This window comes from Exophiala mesophila (genome assembly GCF_000836275.1).
Source record: "Exophiala mesophila strain CBS 40295 unplaced genomic scaffold supercont1.2, whole genome shotgun sequence".
Classification (NCBI taxonomy): Eukaryota; Fungi; Ascomycota; class Eurotiomycetes; order Chaetothyriales; family Herpotrichiellaceae; genus Exophiala; species Exophiala mesophila.
In genome coordinates this window covers 1,122,751-1,145,208 of record NW_015622505.1, presented here as the reverse complement: position 1 = coordinate 1,145,208, position 22,458 = coordinate 1,122,751, and the positions used below count along the sequence as shown (strand labels likewise).

The following is a 22,458-nucleotide window of genomic DNA, read 5'->3' as shown; positions in this document are numbered from 1 at the left end:
GGCCAATCCAGTGCCCCAGGCTTACCGCCTAGGCTTGCTAGGTACCGAGAATCCTTGTCTTCAGGCTGGAGCATTACTACCAGAGACCGCTCGGGCCACCTGCTCAAAACGACTCTAAGTGGCTCCAAGACGGCCGTGGGGGCTCCCACTAGCCAGAAATAGGCGAACATCACCCAGTCGTTCCAGTCAAGCAACCCCGTCTCTCCAACAATTGTCATGTGGATGCGCATGCGGGCATCATCTTCACCTTCAACCTCCATCTTCGCTTGTCAACTTGACCTGAGCCACCTGACCTGACTCCTTTCAAACTTCGCATCTCTATCATATTGAGTTCGTCTGCACCTCAAAACTCTGTGTACACCTTTCTCTGTTCTTCAACGCCGTGGCGCTGTAGCTTTTCTGCACATCTCTGCAGGGAATCTGCAGCGGACCACTTGCTGGGAGATCTATTTACCAACACCGAATTGATGCTTTTGTCTTCAAGGCACATGGGCTCGACCCCGATTTCTTGACCATTATTTCTTCTGAGATTTACTTTGATCGCCTGCCGAAGTTAGCCTGATCCCTAATCTCATTCTTTACCGCCGAGAACCAGGTTTGACGATGTCGCGTAAGTGCATTGTTTGTCGGACCCTGTCTTGATATTAACCGTTCTGATAGTCCCTTCCGAAGTGCGCAACAAGTATATCGGCATCATCGATTCGATTTTGAATAGCGCGGATCTGACCACTATCACGAGAAAGAAGATACTCGCCGGAATTCAAGAGAGGGTTGAATATGACATAACTCCCCAGAAGGTTGGTCTCGCGCACCATTACTTACTACTGACGACGGCTGACGAATGTGTATACAGACTGCCATCAAAACCCTGATTGATGAGAGATTCGATGTTATCAATGCGAGACTGAACGGTGAAAGTACAGTCGTGCCCTCAGTCGAAGCAGGAGACCCGATTCCCAAGACCAACGGAGTCCGCAAACCTTCTCCGTCGTCCCCTTCTAGCACACCGGGCAAACGCGAAGCCTCAAGTGAGGATTTGTCAGATGTCGTTGATTCTCCACCGCCAAAGAAGAAGCGCAAGAACGGGATTGATTCGGACGCCGCGTTTGCCGCCAAGTTGCAAGCAGAAGAAGATCTACGAGCACGTCCAACACGAGGTGGAGCTAATAGAAAGACGGCACCAGCCAAAAAGAAGAGAAAGGTCAAGAAGAAGGAGAGGGTCACTGGATCAGATGATTCAGAGGCAGAAGATGGCGAGAAGCCGGCTAAACCCAAACGAGATACAGGTTTTCATGTAGGCAATTGGCCTTATCCTGCGCAAAGAGTGATCGGACTGACCTTGACTAGAAACCACTGAACTTGTCGCCAGCCTTGTCTAATCTGTTTGATGGTGCGATTCAGGTGAGTCAGATCTATCACTGTTTTGCCGTGGCTAACCGAACAGCTTTCTCGACCGGAAACAACCAAAAGAATATGGCAGTATATCAAGGCCAATGACCTCCAAGACCCGGCGGACAAGCGATTCATCATCTGTGACGACAGAATGCGGGAAGTCTTTCGACAAGACAAAGTACACATGTTCACCATGACCAAACTCATTTCCCAACAAATGTACAACCCTGACGAATAGCTGGATTTATGGCCAATATTGTGCACCTAAGATCGGACTGATGGTCGATGGCAAGGCTGATGGAGTGCGACACTGATGACTGAGCAGCATTGGAGCAGCATTGCACTTCGAGAGGTGCGCATAGGTGTGGAGGGCAGAGTACATCACCACAGAAGTTGGACCTGAGGAGCAGAGTCCTTTACTATTTGGTGGCAATGCCCGGTTGGAACGACGATACCTCTGGCAGTATTACATGATAAAAGGGCTCCAGATTATGTGATTTGAATATCAAGCTGGAATGAAACCCAATGAGATATTCCTAAGGCTCTTCTTCTCACTTTTTCTCTCTATACCACGTATATGTGTATACGTTCCACGGCTGCGTGTCTTGTTCGGCGGAATATTGTTCCCTCACCCAGCCTTGCTGACTAAATTGGACGAGGCTCAAAAGTAGGTAATGACAACAACCCAATTGCTGGTTACCTCTCCAATGTGCTATTTGCATGCAGCCTTAGCCTTCGAGAGGGGGGAACTTCCTCGTTTGAAACTGTAAGCCTGGGATGCAGTGAACCAAAATGCATTTGGATAGGAGGTACCTAGTAACTTAGGTACTTCGGTAACTCGGAACGCACGCGCGGTATCTCGAATGCCAAGAAATGCATCCCTTTTCTTCAGCCTCATCTCATCGTCCGAGGAATGCATCATCGGGGCATCTACGTATGCACGCTATTCCCGGGCAAATCTTGAGCCACATTACAGCCTAATCATGTCCATAGGATCGACTAATATCTATCCAAGAAGTGCCATTTGGAGGGTGCCTTGGGGAGAGTGCTCTAAATAGAAATGCTATTTGGAGGGTGCCCTGAGGAGAGTGCCCTAGACAGAACTGCAATCTGGAGGGTGCCCTGGACAGAGTCTATATCTCTTCAAGAATATGTGAAAGAGCTTGTGAAGTACTAGTTTTGGCTACAATGTATTCAGGCACTGCATCTATTTCCCAAGCGCCACTATGCTTTGGAATGTCGCTAAAGTCATCACTCATTTCTCGTGCCATTGAATCAAAGACATGAGCTGAACGCCTGCAATGTGTCGTAACACCCCTCAACCAAAATGAAACAACGTCTCTCCTTTGCCTTTGCCTTTCTTTCCTTTCTTCTTGGACGACCCTAGTTCGCCTTCGCCCGTCTCGTTACTCGGGGTGGCAGAGAACGCCATCGCCGCAGCGGCTTGAGCAGGAGTCGGAGCCATACCACCATTTCCCCATGCGGGAGTGTTGGTCCCCGACCCAGAAGGTGAATTTCGGCTTGAGTCAAGCCATCGAACCGATCCACGAGTATTGAAGCCAGCCATCATGGTGTTGGGTTTGGCGGCAACAGGCAACGATGGAAAGTTCTCCTCCGTCTGTCGCAACGGCGGAGCTTTCCTTGCTGTAGAACGAGATGATTGGATAGAGCTCGCTTGAGATGCACTGGGGTTTGTCGATGTGCCTGTTGGAGCAGAAGCTTGGCCCCAAGCCAATTGTACAGCGGTCTTGCGGCTGTTTCCCTTGCTAGGACCAAGAGCTGGAAACGGTTCGCTGCTGGTGCCATTGGTGATACTATTGCCCCAAGAGCCTTGTCGGGAGACTGCGGACCGAGACGATTGAACTGTGCTTTTCTTCAGCGTCAACACTCTTCGCCCTCCTGACCCAGATCCAGTGACCCCAGGTAGTGTGCCACTTGGTCCGGGTAGGCTGGGGTAATCTTCGTTGATGCTCCGCCAATTGTTCCAAGCAGACAGGAGCGACTGTTGCTTGGTCTCATCTTCGTACAAGTCGGCAAGCTCCCGCACCAATTTTCCAATTTCTGAGCTAGGGCTGTCAAACAAATCAAAAATGGCATCAATCAAATCCGTCGCCGAGCTGGTCCCACTGCGGTATGCTGAAATATGTGTCCGGAACTGGGAGAGTTTCGTTTGGTCGTTCTTGAGCAGTGACGCTGCTCGCGATATCACGGCCTGGTGCCGCAAGTTTCGGGCTTGTTCTTGAGGGGTCATGTTTGGTGGCGGTTGGGCTGCTTGGTTGAGGGACAGATTCTCCATAGGGGGCAGGTCGCTTCTCGGTGGTCCAGTACTTGTTTGAGGTCGTGACACAGGTGCAGCTTGTGTGAGCTGACCCCCAAAACTTCTGCTCGATACTGACTGGGAACTCTGAATTGCCAGCTGCCTCTGGTATGCCAATTCGGCTCTGCTTAGAGGTTGAGCGCTCGAAACCGGTAGTGGGTCGGCATTGGGGTCTCTTCCTCGACCAATACCACGATCATTTCGCTCTTGTCGACCACCCCTTCGTTCTGGTTGGTACGGGGTGCGGAGATCGAATCCAGAGAGATTAACAAGCCGGGCATCCCTGCGAGCATCCTTGGACAGGCCATTGGGATGCTCTGAGAGTTGATGAGCTTTCAGATCCATCTCCGACTCAAAGACGTTTGTTTTGTTTGCCTGGCACTCTGCATCTAGACAGACGTGATGAGCCTTGGCAAAGTGCTTCTCTAGTGCGGCATAGTCGAGATAATATTGAGGATTTCTACCACCGTTCCTTCGGTCGCAGATGTGACACCTCTCATGTCTTTCCCGACAATGAGTGTAGAGTTCATCGTCCCCGTAGAAGCGTTGCCTACAGAAGCCACATTCGGGATGGCCCTTGAACCCAGACTGGTCGATTGCGCCAGGGTTGTCGTCGCCAAATCTCTCGTGTTTCCGTAGGTCACCAAACGTGAACAATTCATGTTCGTGCGTAAAGACCTTTTTGTGTCTCGTGCAGTGATCACACATGATTTTGCCATGCTTGGTCTTGACATGTCGATGAAGATCCGGCCAGCCGAGGCAGGCGACTTCGCATTCTCGATCCGGGCAATTATACCGGAGCAGTAGTATTGTGTCCTCTAGGATGACATCCTTTTCGTACTTGATACCTAGGTTATCGTCGACTTTGACAAAATCGGAAGGGGTAAAGTCTTCGAAGCGCTTGTCCGCGTTGTCAGTGAAGATGACAAAGGGTGATTCAGTCTAAAGAAAATCACGTTAGCAAGGCGCAGGATGATCTGGAGGGCTCACGGAGGACATACTCTGCAGTGTGCACATGCTCTTGTCTTGTAAAGAGCCCTTAAGCGAAGGGAGCATATGTGACAGGTCTGATGATTGCAAGGTGCGATTGCGACATGTTCAATGGGACTGGCGCAGATGAAGCAAATTTCGGCTTCGTCGTCGACAGCAGATGATGTCTCTTGTTCTTTGGGAATTGTATCTTTAGAGTCGCCTTTTTGTTTCGAGGCAGCTTCGGTCAGGCGAGCACCGAAGCCGCCTCCAGGTGGTCTCCCGGTGCTGTTGACTGCGGGGGCTTGAGCGGCCAGAGATGCTGCAGAGGTGGAGTTGCTTCCTCCGCGAGATTTACCTCTTCCTTTGCCACCTCTTGAGTTTTTGGATCCTCTCGCACCGGAGCCGTGTCCCTGCGATTCATCTTGATGTTGGTTGTCATTCTTGCTTCTAGCTTGAGAATTTCCTCCACGTGCGGAGCGGGAGCCTCGGGGGTTTGAGGGCGAGGATGGTGTGTTTGCCGGATCTGCCATGTTCAGGCACAATTATTGACTCTGGATTGAGCGGCAACAAAATACGTAGGAGAATATGAGGTAATGGAGCCAACGCAGTGGGTTGTTGGGAGCGGAGAGCGAGATTAAAATTGGGTGTTGTGTTTTCGTGGGTCAGAAGCGAGAGATGATGACTTCACCAGCGATAGAAAGCCGTTAAGCCAATTCCAGTAACTCGAATAGACGGAACAGGGGCTCGCAGGCCCTCGGGCGGTGATAGTGGGCGTGAACGGGGAACAATGGAGGGGCGCCTCGGGCGAGGGGGATCTGGAGGGGCGACATGGGTAGCACGTTGGGGCGCTGGGGTCCTTATTGGCTGCCAATCGTTCCAGGACATTGCGGCAAATGGAAATCCCTCTTTACGTATCTTCTCTGTACTTCCAGTATAGCATTAACCTAAGGTTGGGTATTGATTACAGATGCAACACCGAGATACCCAATCAATAGCGAATTGACTATGGCTCGTTAGTGCTGCTGTGAGTCACCTTCGCCATTAGCTGCAACACTGCCACATACAAGTCTCGCATGTTCAAAAAAAGATGAGATGCTGCTTTTAGTACCCGCAAATAGCACATGAGAGAAGCAACCAGCAATTTGCCCATTACATCGGAGGAGAGTAAATGAGTAAAATGTGGAACTTCCAGGGTAGAGAAGCGAAAAGCCATCAACACCTCTCTGCAGTGGCTGACTGAATAGAGGTAAGATGTATATGGTCCAGGCGTTTTACAGAGCCCTGATTGAACATGATAGAGCAGCAGGATTGCGTAATGTCCTCCTTTTGTAGGTACTATCTACTATACTATAAATTTACCATTAACTTTCAGTCTTGATTATAGACGCAACATTAGCATAACCAATCAATAACGAAATAACTATGGCTCGCTAGTGCTCCTAGTGCGAACGCATCTACAGGAGAGACCTCCGATTGAAGCCTCCTTCAGCGAGCTGTTTGAATTGTACAATGTCGTGTTTGGTCTTCTTAACGCATGGAGCCGCAATATCTTTCATCTCAGCTCCGTTGAAGGACAGCTATGTTATAGGCCACCTGACGTTCGGACATCCGAAGGCTCTTATTGTAGCTAACGAATTAGTACATAGTATGCGAAACATAACATCCGGCAGCGGACATCCATCTTCCGGTTATGTCGTCTAAGTTCATCCATCTCATGAGAGATAGAAACTTGAGTTTGCTTTTGCCCAAAGGGACAACGGGGATAACGGAAAGACTATTTACACAAGCACAAATTACCAGGTGTGCTTTTGTACTAAGTGGCTGCGGTAAAGGGGTATGTCTCGTGGCATTCGAGCTACCGCATGTGTAGACTGGTGAGTTACTGTAAAACTCTGCTACTGCCTCGCTTTGCCGCAGGTCAGCGCTTTCGTCGCTTTTGTGTGCCACTGGCCTCCTCGAAAACCCTTACGAGATTGTGTTGCACCAGCTTCCATGATGAGTGTCAACGCATTTGGCTACTGCAGTACCTCTAAGGTCTTGCGGCTGTCGAGAATATTCCCTACTCCAGCACAATAACACCATCTTCATTGTCAATGGACTCTACGGGTACAGATGTACAGAGGACTCACACGACAGAGATCAAAGGCAAATCCGGCCGTCAGTACACAATCGAAAACGTCCTTCAAGATAAAGGAAGTTTGCTAGGTCGTGTCTTCCTTGCGACGTATGCCGTTCTCAATGGACCTACCTGGTATATTTTACTGACTTTGATTTACACAGAGATGGCAATGAAAAGTTTGTCTTGAAAGAAATTCCTCGAAACAACTACGAATTGCGTTTGGACATCTACCGACGATTGGGTAGTTGCCCCTACGTGCGTGGATTAGAAGACACTGCCCCAGACCAGTCGATGTTTGTTTTCAGACATCTCAAACAAAATCTTCTGGGATTGGTACAGAAGAACCTGCCGATCTCCACCACGAAAAGAATTCTCAAGGACGCGCTACGAGGTCTTGCTGCGATGCACGAGAAGAATATTGTCCATAACGGTAACAGAGCGGTTCAGTTTCAGACAGGTCGGAAGTGGCTGATGAACATTAGACATTAAACCTAACAATATCCTGATTGATGCCGCCGACGGACCTCACGGAATCGTGGTTGAGCGGACGCAGCTCACTGACCTCGAAGACAGTGCATAATGCCCTCCTCCGGGGAACCTTATTGGCGCGCAATTGGGGAATTGGATGTGGCGAAGCCCTGAAGCACACGCAGAAGGCCCTATGAACAAACCCTCGGACATTTTCGCATTCGCTATCGTTGTAAGTTCACCAGGACATGTCGTTGCCCTGATGTGGAGGGATGGCGTTAACGAATTTGTGTTTTGCAGTGCATCTACGCCTTGACTAAACGAGTCATTTTCAGTGTCTTGAAAGAGGAACTCGAGGAAGATATAGAACCCTTAGCTGTCGTTCTTGAACGTCAGATATCTTATTTTGGGGATCCAGAGGCGTACAACGACTTTCTTCAGTATCTCCATAATGCTGACCCAGAGAACCCTTGGATCGCGATTTTCCAGATTACGCACACCAGCTTCAAAGCTGAGTACCCCCGGGAACCATTTTCTCTCTGGCAGGACGAAGTTATCGACGAGGACTTCAGGGACCTTATTGTGAGAATGACAAAATTCAATCCGGAAAAAAGGATCACGGCACGGGAGGCACTAGAGCATAAAGGGTTCATAAATGTCTAGACAGTAAAATGGTGAAGATGTGAAGCCCTGGGCATAGAGACTCGAATGACAAAAGAATGATCGTGGCATTGGTATGAATGTCCAAAACAAGCTGCTTTTATTCCATGCAAATAGCACATTAGAGAAGCAACAAGATAGCACTTCTCATCTTTTAGGGTACTTCTAGGGTGGACTTAGTTATTCCTATAGGGATGATTAGGCTGTTATGTGACTATAGATTGTCCAGGGATAGCGTGCACATGTAGAATGACGAGGCTGAGAAAAAAAAAGGATACATTGCTTGGCATTCGAGATACCGCACGTGCGCACTGAGGTCCTACTGATATGCCCTTTGGTACAATGCATTCCAGTATTACCGACACAACCGAGGAATTCTCTCTCTCGCAGGCTTGGACTAGCCGCAAGCAGTGTTCCACTTGCACTGTGGAATCTGATGGATCAATAATGATAGTCAACGCATTGTTGCATTACAGGTACCGACGTTGCAAGTGGCCAAAGAGTCCCAAACAATGCCAAGGCCACGTGTAGAAATGAATAATTCTCATTGGCCAGTTTCCCACGTCGTACCAACATCCATTCTTTGGCTGTGAAGATTCTTCAAACCCGCTTTTTTCACAAAGGCCTCAACCCTCAAGAGGCGTCCAGTCCATTGCCAACCATCGAATCTAGAGCATCACGGAGCCTATCCATTGGATCCCAGGCTATTAAACTCGCACCACCCTCGGTTCCAGCCCCAATGTCAGGTGCCACGAATGCCCAGTGTCTCCATCAATGTCCGAGACCCCTCCATCTCGCGGACGCGAGCTTCGTCACATTGCAAGATGACCAAGGAACAGGAAATGTGTCGCGTGAGCAGTTTCTCATAATGGCTTAAGCCAATATGTCCAGGGTTTCGTGGCCCCAGATCGTTGAGGATGACTTCAAAGCTCAGCTGTCAATCCCGTTTTATCAAATGCACACAAGCCTTTTCCCCTGATTCCATCTCTGCACGCAATCACGTTGGACAGGTGCAAAACGTGCCTCGAGAAACGCTGCTCATTGGCCCGGGCCTGGATTTTCTGCGTCATGGGCTGGAAAATTCCCTTCTTTTGGTGAGATCTCGGACCCTGTGCGCGTTCGGGTCTTTCGCCAAAAAGCTCCGCCCTGTTGGCCAAGCACTTGGCGGAGATCTTGGCTCGGCGGATCGTCTCTGGTCGAGGCTGTCTGACCACGGTCTTTGAGTTTTCTCGTCGCGAGCTCACCGTGCTCATCGCGCTTTTTGCTCCCCCACGGTTTTACACCTGACAAGAATCAAACGTTGAAATGGCACACCTGTTTAACTTTTGCCAGGTGGGGCAAGATCTGGACGGATGGTTCGCCTTGTCAGCTCCGCCGTACTGGTGACAGGATGCAACAGACAGGTACCACCGTGCAGCCAATACTCATCCGTTTTTCTGCTCGCGTGCTCAGTATATATCCCATTCCACGCTTTCATTCTCTCACTGTTTCTTCTGCGAGCATCTCACATTCATCCTTACCACTCTTCTCTCTGCCCTCTTCTCCTCGCAGCAGAGATCCCTTTCTCCCAAGCATGCCTTCTCCTCAGACTGCTCCATATGACTGGATCCTTGCCATCACCTCCATCGCCTTTGTCTTCAGCGCGTTCGGAAACGGCGCCAATGATGTCGCCAACTCATACGCCACTTCGGTGGCTGCCCGTACCCTCACCATGCCCCAAGTTGGTTTCCTCTCCATGATCACCGAGTTTGTCGGTGCAGTCGGTCTAGGTGCACGTGTCACCAACACTATCAAGAATGGAATCATTGATATCGATCGATTCGAGGGCTCTCCTGGCCCCCTGATGTTGGCCATGGGCTGTGCCGAAGTCGGTAGTGCTACTTGGCTCATGCTGGCAACCACATGGGGCTGGCCCGTCAGCACAACCCAGACGGTTGTGGGTGCCTTGATCGGTACTGGCTTCGCATCACAAGCCAGTGTCAAGTGGGCCTGGGAATCTGGCAGCGTCTCCCAAGTTGCTGCTTCTTGGGTTATTGCCCCCTTGATCGCCGCCGCCATCTCAGCCCTCATCTTTGGAACGGTCAAATACTCAGTCGTCGAACGAAAAGACCCCTTCAAGTGGGCAATGAGACTGATTCCTTATTACTTCGCCACCACAGCCTCAATCCTTGCACTCTTCATTGTCGTCGAAGTTCCTACAGCTCCATCACTAGAAGAGTTCGGTGCTGGCAAGGCTGTGGGCATCATTCTCGGTGTCTGGTTCGGAGTCCTGGCAATTTGCTACATCTTCTTCATGCCCTATTTTGAGCGACGTTTGATCAAAAGAGACTCGCGTGTCAAGTTCTACCACGCACCACTCGGCCCCTTGCTACGCAGAGAGAACCCTCCTCTGTACTTTCCCGCCAAGGAAGACGGCAAATATGTCACTGACTACTACGAGAATGCGTACACCACAGCAGAAGCTGCGGCATCGGAGGACTTGAAGGTCGAGGTGTCATCCAGCAGTCCCGTCACCCCTGATATCGTCAACCTCGAGAAGGGCAAACTTGCCGAGCCACCTCGACCGAGAGGACCTATCGGACCGGTCGAACGGTTCTTGGACCCCGTCAGATCGCTGCCCTGGACAAGCAGCAAGAAATGGCTTGGATATGGCAAGTTCGCCCTGTTGCAGGGTGTCACCCGCGACTGCGTAAGCCACGACTCTGCAAGACTGAGAGATGTTCATTCTCGTGCTGCCAAATACGATCTCAGGGTTGAGCATCTGTGGACATACTGTCAAGTGGCCTCGGCCATGTTGATGTCAATCGCTCACGGTAGCAACGATGTCGCCAACGCTGTCGGTCCCTGGGTCGCAGTATACCAGACTTATATCGACGGAGAAGTGTCAACAACATCCCCTACCCCTATCTGGATCCTAGCCATCGCCGGTTTCCTATTGGGTGCAGGCTTCTGGTTCTACGGTTACAACATTGTGCGCGCACTCGGCAACAAGATCACACAGATGTCCCCTACTCGGGGTTTCAGTGTCGAACTCGGCGCTGCCGTTACCGTTTTGTTAGCCTCCCGCCTTGCTCTCCCCGTGTCGACTACTCAGTGTCTCACAGGTGCCACCATGGGTGTGGCCTTGATGAACTATGACTTTGGTGCCGTCAACTGGAGACAGTTGGGCTTCATCTTCATCGGATGGATGTTGACCCTTCCCTCTGCCGGTTTAGTCGCCGGTTTACTTTGCCTCATGGCTTTGAACACACCTCATTTCTGATTGAAGCTGTGTGCAATAGATTGCATTACTTCACAGATTCTGACGAACAATTAAGGAGAGAATTCATGATGAGCGGATTTTGGGAACAGTGGCCTCGATAGATATTGCCCTTCCCTGGCACGGCGTTCCATTCAAACTTGGTCCATTTAATCGATAAGCGCTCTGCGCAATGAAGAAATGAATAAACACTTCTGGCATGTAATTATGTCACCTCAAACTACCTAAGTTTTCTTAAAACGTACGCTCCGTTGTCTGTTGAATTCCTCTCTAAGTCATCATTGCGTGCATACGCGAGAACCTCAACAAAGGCCATGATCAAGCGCACAGAACTTGACATATCTTGTGCACGTCCGCTCCCACCACATCTTCTTTGTACTACATTCCATTGTCTCCTTGATCATGATGAGGTCATGATTAGCTCCCCACGCCGCCTTTGTCTATCAATAATAATTGGTGAGTTAGTACCACTTATACAATTTGGCGGACGAGTCCTGCGGACCTATCGCCCAAGATTGTTGGATCCTCCATGGTATACACATCAAGAACCCTATGGCTTCCGCTCCCTTCTGCGTCCAACCAGATACCATGTCGCGCCCTTCGGATCTTCGCTTCCGATCCACCGCTATCACCAGAGATTCTCCCCCCAAATTTCCCCGAACACCTCGATCACCAAATGGTGTATATAGCGGAATCCCAGTGACACCACTGTCTCGGTCCCGCCGACGACGAAGACACTGGCGCAAATATGTCATTGGGTCTATCCTTATTCTCACCTGGACATATCTACTCACATGCTGGTGCTCGACAGATGCGCTGTTGCATCTAAAGAACAACTGGTCCTCCATTCACAAACCGTCGTGGTTGCGGAGTCCGATATCTATTTCTATCTCCTTCAGTCGCGATACACCGTCTTTCACTCCCCACTTTCCTACGCATGAACATCATTTTCACATTGATCCTGCTTTTCTCGACTCCTCGGACCGAGGTGACCAAGCTTGGTTGAGTATGTTTCCGGACGGAGACGGGAGTGTTGTTGTGAAGAACCCGCGATATTATGGATTACCCCCTAGTTCGAGTGCTGTTGGTGAGCAGAGGGATGAAGTTGAAGAGACGGAAATTTATGAAGTTTCTGTGGTGAGACAGCTTAATTGTCTGGTGAGTGATTTACATGTCTTTATTTCGTTTGTCTGTTATATGATACTGACCAGTCACCTCTCCAGGCACTAGTTCGTGATTTTGTCATCGACCCATACGCCACCATGTCACAAGGAGACGACATCTATCGTCAGGTCATGCATTGTCTTGACCATATTCGCCAGGCATTGCTTTGTGCTGCCGACACTACGCTCGAACCTACTGGGAAGGATGTCTCTTTTATAGATACTCACTCAGACCAGGCTAAGCAGCAGAGTCCTTACATGGGCGTGGGTTTTGTAGCCGCCCGGCATACTTGTCGGAACTATACACAGGTACGGGAATGGATGGAAGCGAACATTTAATAATGATATTTCTATCCAAAGAAGCTTGCACTCCTGATTAGAAATCATTTCATGCAGTAATATGATAAGCATTCATTAGCGGATGCTGTCTATGGACTCTATCTGTACAATGATTTCATGCGCCTTCGCTGATGAAACGAGAGAAATGAAATTTTGAAAGTACTCTCAAGGTGTGTCATCCTGAAATCAACCTTCGATAAGCTCGAAAATTTGCGCAAGCAGCGTACATCTAGCATCGACAATCGAACTTGGAAGTTCATCCAACAATCGACCGGAGCCATCACCATGAAGACCGACACCACTGCCATAGACCGCGACATTAGGCACACTGTCGAAACCAGGGCCACCGGTGGGATCTTTAGCAAAGTCGGCCCAGGCGGTCTGCATCGCTTGACTCAATGCAATTTGGTCATCGGTGATGTTTTCTTGCGGCGAGGTGCCCCAAACGATGGGAATTTCCGAGACGTGAGCGGCGCCCGCGCCGGGGAAGAATTCGGTGTTTTCGAAACTCGCGTTGAATACGAATCGATAGCTGGGGATGCCAGCAGCTTGGGTCATATTGGTCAGGATGAGCATTGGGCATTGGTAGACCAAGTCTCTGATGAATCCGTCGACTTGTGCGTTGGGGTTCTCTGGATCTTCTGGGTAGATGTCGAGGAATGGCTCTAAAAGTTCGGGTGCTTCTGGGAAGATGACGGACAGGAGCTGCTTGCTGTTGTTGAGTCCGAGGGTGAAAATGGTGCCTTCGTCGGCGTTGCTGCCAGCCAGGACGGGTACCTGGGCGAACGATCCATTGAGGCGGGCTTCGGTGCGAGAGACAACGTTGGTCACACCGTCGCTGATCGGGCTAAATGGTAGACTGTATAGTTCGATGGTCGACTTGATAAGCTCAGCTGGCTGTGATTGAAGGCATGTCAGGTTGCTCTCTGGGTGAGTCTCGCTGCAGTTGAAAGCCTCGGCAAGCAATGCCCATCCTGGTCGAGCGACACTGGTGTTGACCGTCGATGGGATAAAGATCGGGGCAGACTGTAGAATGGCAGCACGGAAAGGAGGATCCTCGGGAATACTGGTGATGAGTGCGTCGATGCCATCAGCTCCAGCGCTCTCTCCAAAGAGAGTCACTTTTTCTGGATCGCCACCGAAGGCGGCAATATTGCGCTGCACCCAGTCAACAGCCAGACCTGATGAAAGAGCAATGTCAGCTAAAGTCTGTGGAATGGTCCAATGGATAGAGAGGAGATCTCACGTTGATCAAGAAAGCCCAAGTTTCGATCGCCCAAATCGAGCTCAGGCGAACCGGGAAATCCAAATACTGTAGGAAGAAGAAGAAGAAGTCAGCCATAGCTACGCGCCAGACGTGCTGTCAGTAAAGCATACCATTGAGTCGATAGTTGAAAACAACAATGATGACATCCTGATTTGCAGCAAAGCTCGTCCCATCGTACAAGAGGTCGGAGTTACGGCCGAAGTTGTTGGCGCCTCCCTGTAATTGATATCAGCCATCTGAGCAAATACTTGAGTAGAAGAGAGTGCTTACATAGAACCAGATCATCACAGTTCGATTCTCAGCTGGCTCTGCAGGAACATAGACATTCAGGTTCAAGCAGTCTTCACTCTCGCCCGCAGGTGTAGGCGGGTCGTTGTACCATGCAATGGACCGGTTGCGACTCTCTTCGGGGTAGTTGAATTGCTGGATACAGGAGGGACCATACTCGGTCGCGTTGAACGGCCTTGACCATGGTTCAGGCTTGGTCGGAGGTGTGAATCGAGTGGGCGGTGCGGCGAATGGAATACCGAGGAATTGATTGACTGCCTTGTCCGAGTTAGGGAGTGAGGTTTTCTTTCCTATGTAGAGCCCATGTCAGATTTGGTCTTGCTCTTGTGCCGCAGGTTTCCGAGCCAAGTCGAGGTCTCTCTTGACTTACCTATTACCACTCCTGAGTCAATAGTCGCTCTAGGAGGACAAGCACTAGTCGGAGCGGCAATCGAAGCCGCTGCGAACAGAGTCGCAATCAGAAACGAGTTGAGAAGCATTGTGTAAGGAGGAGGGTGTGATCATCAATCGTAAAAGTTTATCTGGTCGGTTGAGCCAACTCCTACGAGAGGCCATCTCGAGCTATATAGAGCACTTATTAATAATACAGTATGACCTCGACTTTGCGTACAGCCTTTGGGCTGCGTCATCGAGCCTTGTCCGGGGCAGTGTGGTAGCAGTCCATGGACCCACAGTGGATGGTTTAAGGCCTTTACAGATCATTCATGTCTGATGTAGGCTGTACAAGAGAAACAAGGCTCCGTTCTATACGAAACCGTGCTGTGGCGTTTGCGAGTTGTCAACGGCCACTGATGCCGTCCTCAATGGCAAATGACTGTAGCCAAGTACTCGGCATTTACCGAAATACCGTGACTACGTAGTCTAATTCGAATACGAAAGAGAGTACGAAATGTGGCTTACCAAAGATCGTATGAACCCTTGGCACAATGTCCGTTCCTGGATCGAGTGGACCTTAGCCAAGGGCGTTTTTGTTGGACAAAAGCATCTTTGGCATCGTCATAATGAGGCTTCCAAAAGATAGGAAGAAGATCATCGTATGTGAACAGTCGTCATAGGTGTTGATGAGGTTGTTAGTATGCGTAGATACTAGAATTTTTGGTGTTGATTACTCTGTAAAGCTTCGATAGAAGTTGATTTTGTTCTGCCCATGGCGAGGCGAGGCTAGGTGACCCATTTTCCTGTTCAGTATGGTCATGCACTTTCTTCGCGTGGTGATTATGTAGCACGTACTATGTGTTCGTTGGATGTCAGCCCCGGTGTTACCGTTGGTATGGAGTTACAATGGGTCTGGTTTCGGCCACATCCTGGGTTGCCACCGGCTCCCAATTATTTTCGCCGGTGGCCATTCCACTTCAACAACCAATGAGGGTGGCTTCAACAGCACCGCCTGGTTTTCGGGCCCCTTCAAACAACGTGCAATCAGCCAAGTTTACGTATATCATTTCATTCGAGATGGTGATCAAAAAACTGGTCATCTGCATGCCACGCCCGTTCCTGAGGCGACTGATACTATCCTGGGATTTCCCCGCACTTTGCCGGTCGCGAGTAAGCATTGTTCTAATCCAAATAAAGGTCCAAGCCCCAGGGCATGGCGCTGGTATGACTGGTAACTGGTTGTCGTGTCTGGAGACACCTCTGCCCGTGGAGAATAGTCATTCGGTTCAAGTGACATGCATCTCGTTCCCGCAGGGTCACATGAATCCCAGGGGAGATGGTCAAAGTGATCGAGAATGCGACTGTGGAGCCCGGCAAGGCGTAATCTAGTCCTTCACAACTCCATTTGCGAAATCTGATACAAGAATGATGTTCATTGCGAATGAATCTCTATTTATCTGTTTCAAGGACGTCAATAACAGCCCTCGAGTGCCGTCATGGTGAACGTTGTACCAAAGAGAACCCACTGCACAATGATACAGCACTCGCGGATGCAGGTGCGCGCAGCGTCGATGTTTGATGTTTTGATGACCTCAAACTGTAAAGCCTGAGCCTCCACCACTGCAATTTTTCCGGGGACAACTTCCGAGGGTGAAAGATTCAGGGGGGTAGGAAGGCCAGGCAACGAACAGGGTCAAGTCGGGGTTGAGAGGCAATCTATGCGCTGATGTGCGAGTGACAACAGATCTTTCCAATCACTAGGTTAGCTGCTGTTCGCTCATGTGCTGGTGTGATGAACTCTTTGGAGCCGAAGCTGCTCGGCATGAACAGTACTCTTGCACGCAGAGTGAAGTATTCGGATGGTTGAACAGTCGGATTGATTCCTGTAGCGGCGTACGAATGTCGACTCGAGCGTAATTCCAACCAACTTCCAGGAACGAATTCTTCCTCTGCTGGAATTCTAGGGACATGGCGCTTATCCGGTCATGCCTCTCCCGAATCCATTCGTTCGGTGATCGTCTCGTGTTGTTGGGGAGCGCAAAGGAGATGAGTTGCAGGCTGACCAACCATGAGCCAGCAGGCGTTCAAGACCAGCAACCGACTTCAGGCACCTCGACATGCTTCAGTGCTTTGCGGAGCATCCTCATTTCTTGGCCTTCTGTGCCTGTTCGTAGATCCAATCATTGAGGCCAGCCCGATTTCTGGCAATCTCGATGGCAAAGAACTGCATCCGCACGGCGAATATGGTCTCCTTTTCGCCATACTCTGTCTTTGGGCTCTTTCGTAGCATGGTGCCGAAATTGTAGTCTTCGATCTTTTTGTCGCCCTTTTCGTAAACCATGGAAAAATTTCTCCACTTCTCCTTGCCTTCTTTGCTTTTCATGACGTCTTCATTAAGCTCTTCGGCTGGGTCAAAGTCAGGAAACTCCTTCTTGAAATGTTCGTAGATTTCATCATCTAGCCGTGTGAGGCGAAGTTTGGAGCCCGGCAGTTTCTCGAGGATGGACCAGTAAACAGTCATGTGTTGGACAGCCTTGACTGCAAACTGCTTCTCCATGTCCTCAAAGTTCTGGGCATTTTCTGGATCGATGTGTTGAGTGAGAGACATGATTGCTACTTATTCGCTGAGGTTCTTGCTGATACAATGGTAAACGCGAAGTCTATTGATTTTAATGAAGTTGATCTTCAGAGAATGTTCTCGTCACAAAAATCATAAAAGGTCGTCATGGCTTGGCAATGATACTGGCGGGGCGCGCGGCTTTAAGAAATTCCGATCCCTGATCACGTGCTCAGCTATGTTTCTCTATTTGAGCCTCAAACGACACTTGATTTCCCCTTCAATATCCTCATCAAGCCTTTTATAGGTAGGAGATTATATAATTGCGAAAGTCCAGACACTATTGTCTCGTCGAGCCTCTCTGATGTGATATCGAATCCTCAATACTCCGCATGTCGAAGTCGATGTTTCACAAGTTGTCGAGTCAACGTAGCAATATAAAAATGATTATCCAGGCACAATGTACTATCACTATCATATCCCATGCACACTGTGCTCGCATCATGGAAGACTGACTTCATTCTCATTGTCATCAGGCAGAATAGGGTCTCATGGCATATTTATACTTGGTCTCGAATTGAATGCCTCAGCTTAAGTTGCTGTACTCCGCCAAATTTCTACGACGGCCAGGTATCCATATACCTTATGCCGCGTTTTGACGACTTCTTGTTCTGCCGCTATGCCCGTTCCATCCAGTCGTACAAAATCCGTCAAAGCGGTATTCTGGAACCTCAGAGGCCGTGTTGTGACCAGCCGACAGTGTGGCGCTAATTTGCCGTCTTCATATTCGGAAAACCCCAGGATCAGGCGCAAATGTTTACAAAAGCCGTCCTTAGTAGTTCACTTTCGTCGATTGACAACAAATGCCGTACTTTAATAGCACTATCAGCCTCGGTCAAGTGAGTATGCCGACCGTTTGGCTGCAATGTAGATGAAATGGTCTTTTAAATCTAGACTTCCGCATAAATCGATCTTTCAAGCATGGCGAATTATTCGAAAACGGGGGTTGACTTCACAGCCTCTTAAGGAACGATCCTATAACTCAACGATTGGCTATCGAAGCAGACATCGCCCTTAAAATAGATCATCTTTTCGCCGTTTTTCGCTTCAAACCGCTGTTTCCGCTGTCAGGCCAAAAGCTATTGTTAGACCTACGAAAAGAAATCACTTGGAAGGATGCCTTTCTCTGACGGAAGCTCGGCCAGCCCATTCAGTCCAACTGTTGTGGTCACAGGTCACAACTCTAAGGGGCAAGCGATGGTTCAGAATTCATACGAATGCCCCGAGAAAGTGTTCCCCAATCACGCATTCACTAACCACCACCTGTATTCAACCTCGAGTATGCCTGTCGACCTCAATGAGGATGCCGATGTCAACAAGCATCAAGAATGGGTGAGCGCCGAGAAAGTGGGAATCACAATAAAGAATGGGACGGTGTGCCGATACGTCAACCTGGCTCCAGGGCACACGCCCCTCTCTCATCGCACGCAGAGCTTGGATTTTGGTGTTGTGACGGATGGTTCGGTGATGATGGAATTGGACGATGGTAGCAAGACCCTGTTGAAGAGAGGCGATGTCGTCGTCCAACGTGGTACGATGCATGCATGGAGCAACCCAAGTCAAACAGAGTGGGCACGAATGGTCTTCTTCCTTCAGGATTGCTTGCCTCTCAAAGGAGTCAAGGAAGATCTTGAGCACAGTAATGGACTGGAGCAACTGTTTTCCAAGACGCATGACGAGTAGACACAGGAAATCAGGTAGCAACTTGAAGACGATGGCTTGCCATACTTTTCAGAGCTTAGAAGAATATACATAAAATACCTTGGCTCTAGCCAGTCGATGTTCAGAACAGTTACTCGTATATCGTAGTGTTGGTCTGAGATGAATCCCTGTTGGCTGGATACCCAATTTCGGAAGGCACGGATACAGTATGTCGGATTAATTCTGATCCATTCCGGCTGGAACCTCGTGCACGTGACTGTCAATAGCCAACAGAAAGCAATATATCCGGATTTATGCCCCTTGTTCCCAAGCCAGAGTAGGACATCAAGTGGTGGACTAAAGGCCGTCCGATGTTAGAACATGACAGATGGAATATGCGGTGGAAATAAGATGGCCTTTGCGTGCCTTGGGTCTGTTGGGGCTGAAGTGGCACAAGCGGGCGTGGCGTGGGTGGCGGCCCTCGGCCCTTCGGGCTAAGCTGATCTCGGCCTGATCACGTTGTTACTCGTGACTTTTTGACTCCGCACCAAATCCATCCACCATTATTGGCGCAAAGTCGTAGTTTTTGATTCTCTGCTACGCTGTCGTGTTGGTCGGTTGTTGTTTGATAAACTCCAAGAAAAACATGTGAAGAATCACCCACCAACTGACACACACGACACCTGGTCCTCCTGCATCTCTCGGACAGCTGCGTGCCACACACTCTCTCATCCTACCACGTCTGCTCCCTACCAGCTTACGTTCCCCACCTACGCATGCCGAGTCCTCAAAGTCCACAGCGTCCGTTCCTCGTCATGCTCAACATCTCGTCTTTGCAGTCTTTTTCTCTCTAGTACTCTTGACATCAGCCGCCTGCGCCTGAGAGCCTTACAAAGGACAGCCAGATACACGGGGCACACCATTCTGTGTCAAGCAGAACGAGAGCACTACACGCCTAGCACTTTATATTCACTCAGCCCTCGTGCTCCCAGTAGATTCCAACATGGAGATGCCACTGCATCGCCCTATCCCTCGGCGGACTTTCGACATCACGCCTGCCTCAACCGACTCCTCTCTCCCTCCGTCCCCAGCCCCTGAAGTGACGAATCCGGAACTTTTGGGCAGCCAGAAAGACATGACCCCGAGTAGAACTCGGTCCATTCTCAACCTCACCTCGTCCACCTTGTTTGGCATATACTCACCAGTCGGCACCGATTCAAAAGAGGAATCTTCAACACCATGGGGCACAGGTGCACAAACACCGAGCCACCGGCGTAGCATCGATGATTACATACCCTCAAATAGCCCCTTGGGTTGGGACGAGCCAACTCAAATGACCAAGCCCAAAGTCCAAAGACATGGATTTCGTGGATACTGGCTTCCGTTGGTTGTGCAGACAGGCCTTTTATTTGCATTCGGCGTGGGATACGGCTCTATTGTCACACACCTACATCGAACCCAACGAATCAAAACCATCCCCTTAGTTGATGTCGAGCGCGATTCTCTTTACTATCAATTATCGTGGGGTGTATTCGGCATCCTGCTTGGACATGCATTACCAGCGGTCGACGCGTTGTGGGAAAATTCCATTTCTCCCGCCTTGTCCGATGAGCAAGTCCCGTCGAAATCTCGATCGGCCAAACCCAAAGCTGCCAATGCATCTGGGGCTGAATCCGGATCTTCTTTTGACAGCAATACCGGACCAATCTGGTACTCTGCCGTTCGAAGTATAGGTGCTTTTGTAGGAATTGCCTTTGCAGTGGTGAGTGATTAAGCGACCAAGGCCATGAATGCATCGTCTTTGCTAATGAGTTATTGCAGCGACGACTTCCATGGCAGTCAACACTTCAGGTGGCATTGACTTTGGCTCTAGCTAACCCTGTCCTGTGGTATATTATCGATCGATCTCTACCAGGCTTTGCATTCTCCGCTGTCGTCAGCATAGTCGGCACGGTGGTTCTGCTTCTAGTCGACCCCAACTTTGTACCACTGCCCGCAATCCATCAGTCCGCGGCTTCTGAACAGATTGGTGTGTACACTTGGCTCGCTAGCATTCTCTTCTGCACCAGCATATGCTTTGGAGCCATTGGAAGACGTCTCCAGCTGTAGATAGCCATCCCAAAAGATCAAAATGAGAAGGGTCAAAAGCCTCGGTTAGTTCCTATCCAAGTAGGGTCTTCAAGATATGCCTTGTAGAGATTGTTGGGCCATGAAGCCGGAGGGGCCTTTGCGGGGTTTTGGAGAGCTTGCTCAACTACAGCATCGCCCAGGATTTTCTCAATGTTCAATCGTGCAAGTTTGGTCTCAATCTCCTTGCCATACTCGACGGCGGCATATGATTCGCGAGAAAGTGGACGAAAATCAATCAAGACACCCAGTCGGACCAGCCTAGCCAGCGGCGTGATCCTCTCAGCGATGTGGGGGGAAGTGTGCAGGGCAATGGCAGTCCAAACTTGACGAGCGTCGACAGCCGAAACTCCATGTTTAGTCAGAATGCTCACAGTGGCATCTGCACCTTCGACCTCGAAGCGCTCAGAAGTGTTACTGTGCTGTCTGCATGCTCCAAGGTCATGACCAATAGCTGCGGCAAAAAGCAGGTCACTGTCGGCCAAGGGGTCGTGCTCCTTATCTGCCAGCCATTTGGCAAACAGATAGACTCGTAAGCTGTGGTGAACGATGGCCAGCGGCAGCACCGACAGCACATGGTCCAATAACGCTGTGCTTGGGCCAGACTGGGGGCACAGTCGCTTGAGAGCATCAACCTCTGCAGATGGTATCAGGGAGGTTTCAGGTCCGGCGGCAGATGGAGCGGTTGTCTCGCTTGGAGGACACATTTTAGGCTGTTCGCGCAGACCACTCCTTGCAGGAGCTTAGTTAGTTTGGTTCCAGGGATGGGATGGGCACGCGACAAGTGAGTGGTTCGAGCCTCGAAGCCTGCCGACGTGTTTGAAATTGATATCAATAATACTGGAGTGATCAACGTCGACTTGCTGACTGGCACTTAGGGGCGTTTAAGCTGATCGCAAAGACCCTTGTGTGGGTGGACGGCAGCCTTGGGAGACTGGTGACAATTAATTAGAGTCGAACTACTGTACGAGGTATCTGATGTTGTGTCCCGTGATCACTTAACGCGCCTGGAAGAGCGCGTGCATAGAAGGAGCTGGTGCTTAGGTACCTATGGAAGGAACCCTAGGTGGTAGCCTCTATAGGGGCTAAGGTCCCTTAAGGCATGGTGCCCCTCGGCCTGCCCCTCGGCCGCTTCCTTGGAGCAACACCCAACTCGTATTGAAGCCCCCAAAGCAAGGCCACCTGTGGTCCAGGCGACTCACGTCATCCGCTTCCTTGAAAAGACAAATACCAGCGCGTCTACAGGAATTTTTGGAGGTTGCCTGGCAGTAAATTCGTGTGCCGTCCAGTTTCAGGGGATTTTGACCATCGAATAACCAGGAATTAGGAATGTGTCGTATCACCCATTACGACATCTTGCGTGAGATATGCCAGCGTCCAATCTCGATTCCCTACTTGACTCGGAAAGGTCAGACGAGACGACACTTCAGCCAACCCGTGATGCCCCTGAGCAT

The 22,458-nt window shown here is 50.0% G+C and overlaps 8 protein-coding genes across 8 annotated transcripts; 4 read left to right on the top strand and 4 right to left on the bottom strand.

Moving 5' to 3' along the window:
- The first annotated feature begins 200 nt into the window (after positions 1-200).
- PV10_02312 (uncharacterized protein) lies at positions 201-1,946 on the top strand. Its single transcript, XM_016366613.1, has 5 exons — positions 201-610; positions 661-797; positions 854-1,294; positions 1,348-1,401; positions 1,445-1,946. The coding sequence occupies exons 1-5, from the start codon at positions 604-606 to the stop codon at positions 1,628-1,630; spliced, it is 825 nt and encodes a 274-aa protein (XP_016226131.1). The 5' UTR covers positions 201-603; the 3' UTR covers positions 1,631-1,946.
- A 611-nt stretch (positions 1,947-2,557) lies between these two features.
- On the bottom strand, positions 2,558-5,474 carry PV10_02311 (uncharacterized protein). The gene is made up of 2 exons (XM_016366612.1): positions 4,711-5,474; positions 2,558-4,651 (listed from the first exon to the last, which is right to left on the bottom strand). The coding sequence occupies exons 1-2, from the start codon at positions 5,209-5,211 to the stop codon at positions 2,711-2,713; spliced, it is 2,442 nt and encodes an 813-aa protein (XP_016226130.1). The 5' UTR covers positions 5,212-5,474; the 3' UTR covers positions 2,558-2,710.
- A 3,978-nt stretch (positions 5,475-9,452) lies between these two features.
- Positions 9,453-11,328, top strand: PV10_02310 (uncharacterized protein). The gene has a single exon (XM_016366611.1). It carries the CDS (start codon positions 9,502-9,504, stop codon positions 11,188-11,190), a length of 1,689 nt encoding a protein of 562 aa, XP_016226129.1. The 5' UTR covers positions 9,453-9,501; the 3' UTR covers positions 11,191-11,328.
- Positions 11,329-12,847: 1,519 nt separating this feature from the next.
- PV10_02309 (uncharacterized protein) lies at positions 12,848-14,723 on the bottom strand (the record flags this gene model as incomplete). Its single annotated transcript, XM_016366610.1, has 5 exons — positions 12,848-13,870; positions 13,936-14,001; positions 14,067-14,172; positions 14,227-14,534; positions 14,615-14,723. 5 exons carry the CDS (start codon positions 14,721-14,723, stop codon positions 12,876-12,878), a joined length of 1,584 nt encoding a protein of 527 aa, XP_016226128.1. The 3' UTR covers positions 12,848-12,875.
- A 580-nt stretch (positions 14,724-15,303) lies between these two features.
- Positions 15,304-17,297, bottom strand: PV10_02308 (uncharacterized protein). Its single transcript, XM_016366609.1, has one exon. It carries the CDS (start codon positions 17,225-17,227, stop codon positions 16,763-16,765), a length of 465 nt encoding a protein of 154 aa, XP_016226127.1. The 5' UTR covers positions 17,228-17,297; the 3' UTR covers positions 15,304-16,762.
- A 1,055-nt stretch (positions 17,298-18,352) lies between these two features.
- Positions 18,353-18,919, top strand: PV10_02307 (uncharacterized protein; the record flags this gene model as incomplete). The annotated part of the gene is made up of 1 exon (XM_016366608.1): positions 18,353-18,919. The coding sequence occupies one exon, from the start codon at positions 18,353-18,355 to the stop codon at positions 18,917-18,919; it is 567 nt and encodes a 188-aa protein (XP_016226126.1).
- Positions 18,920-19,500: 581 nt separating this feature from the next.
- Positions 19,501-21,878, top strand: PV10_02305 (uncharacterized protein). Its single transcript, XM_016366606.1, has 2 exons — positions 19,501-20,639; positions 20,699-21,878. The coding sequence occupies exons 1-2, from the start codon at positions 19,881-19,883 to the stop codon at positions 20,984-20,986; spliced, it is 1,047 nt and encodes a 348-aa protein (XP_016226124.1). The 5' UTR covers positions 19,501-19,880; the 3' UTR covers positions 20,987-21,878.
- On the bottom strand, positions 20,148-21,821 carry PV10_02306 (uncharacterized protein). Its single transcript, XM_016366607.1, has one exon. The coding sequence runs from the start codon at positions 21,709-21,711 to the stop codon at positions 21,019-21,021; it is 693 nt and encodes a 230-aa protein (XP_016226125.1). The 5' UTR covers positions 21,712-21,821; the 3' UTR covers positions 20,148-21,018.
- Positions 21,879-22,458: the final 580 nt, after the last annotated feature.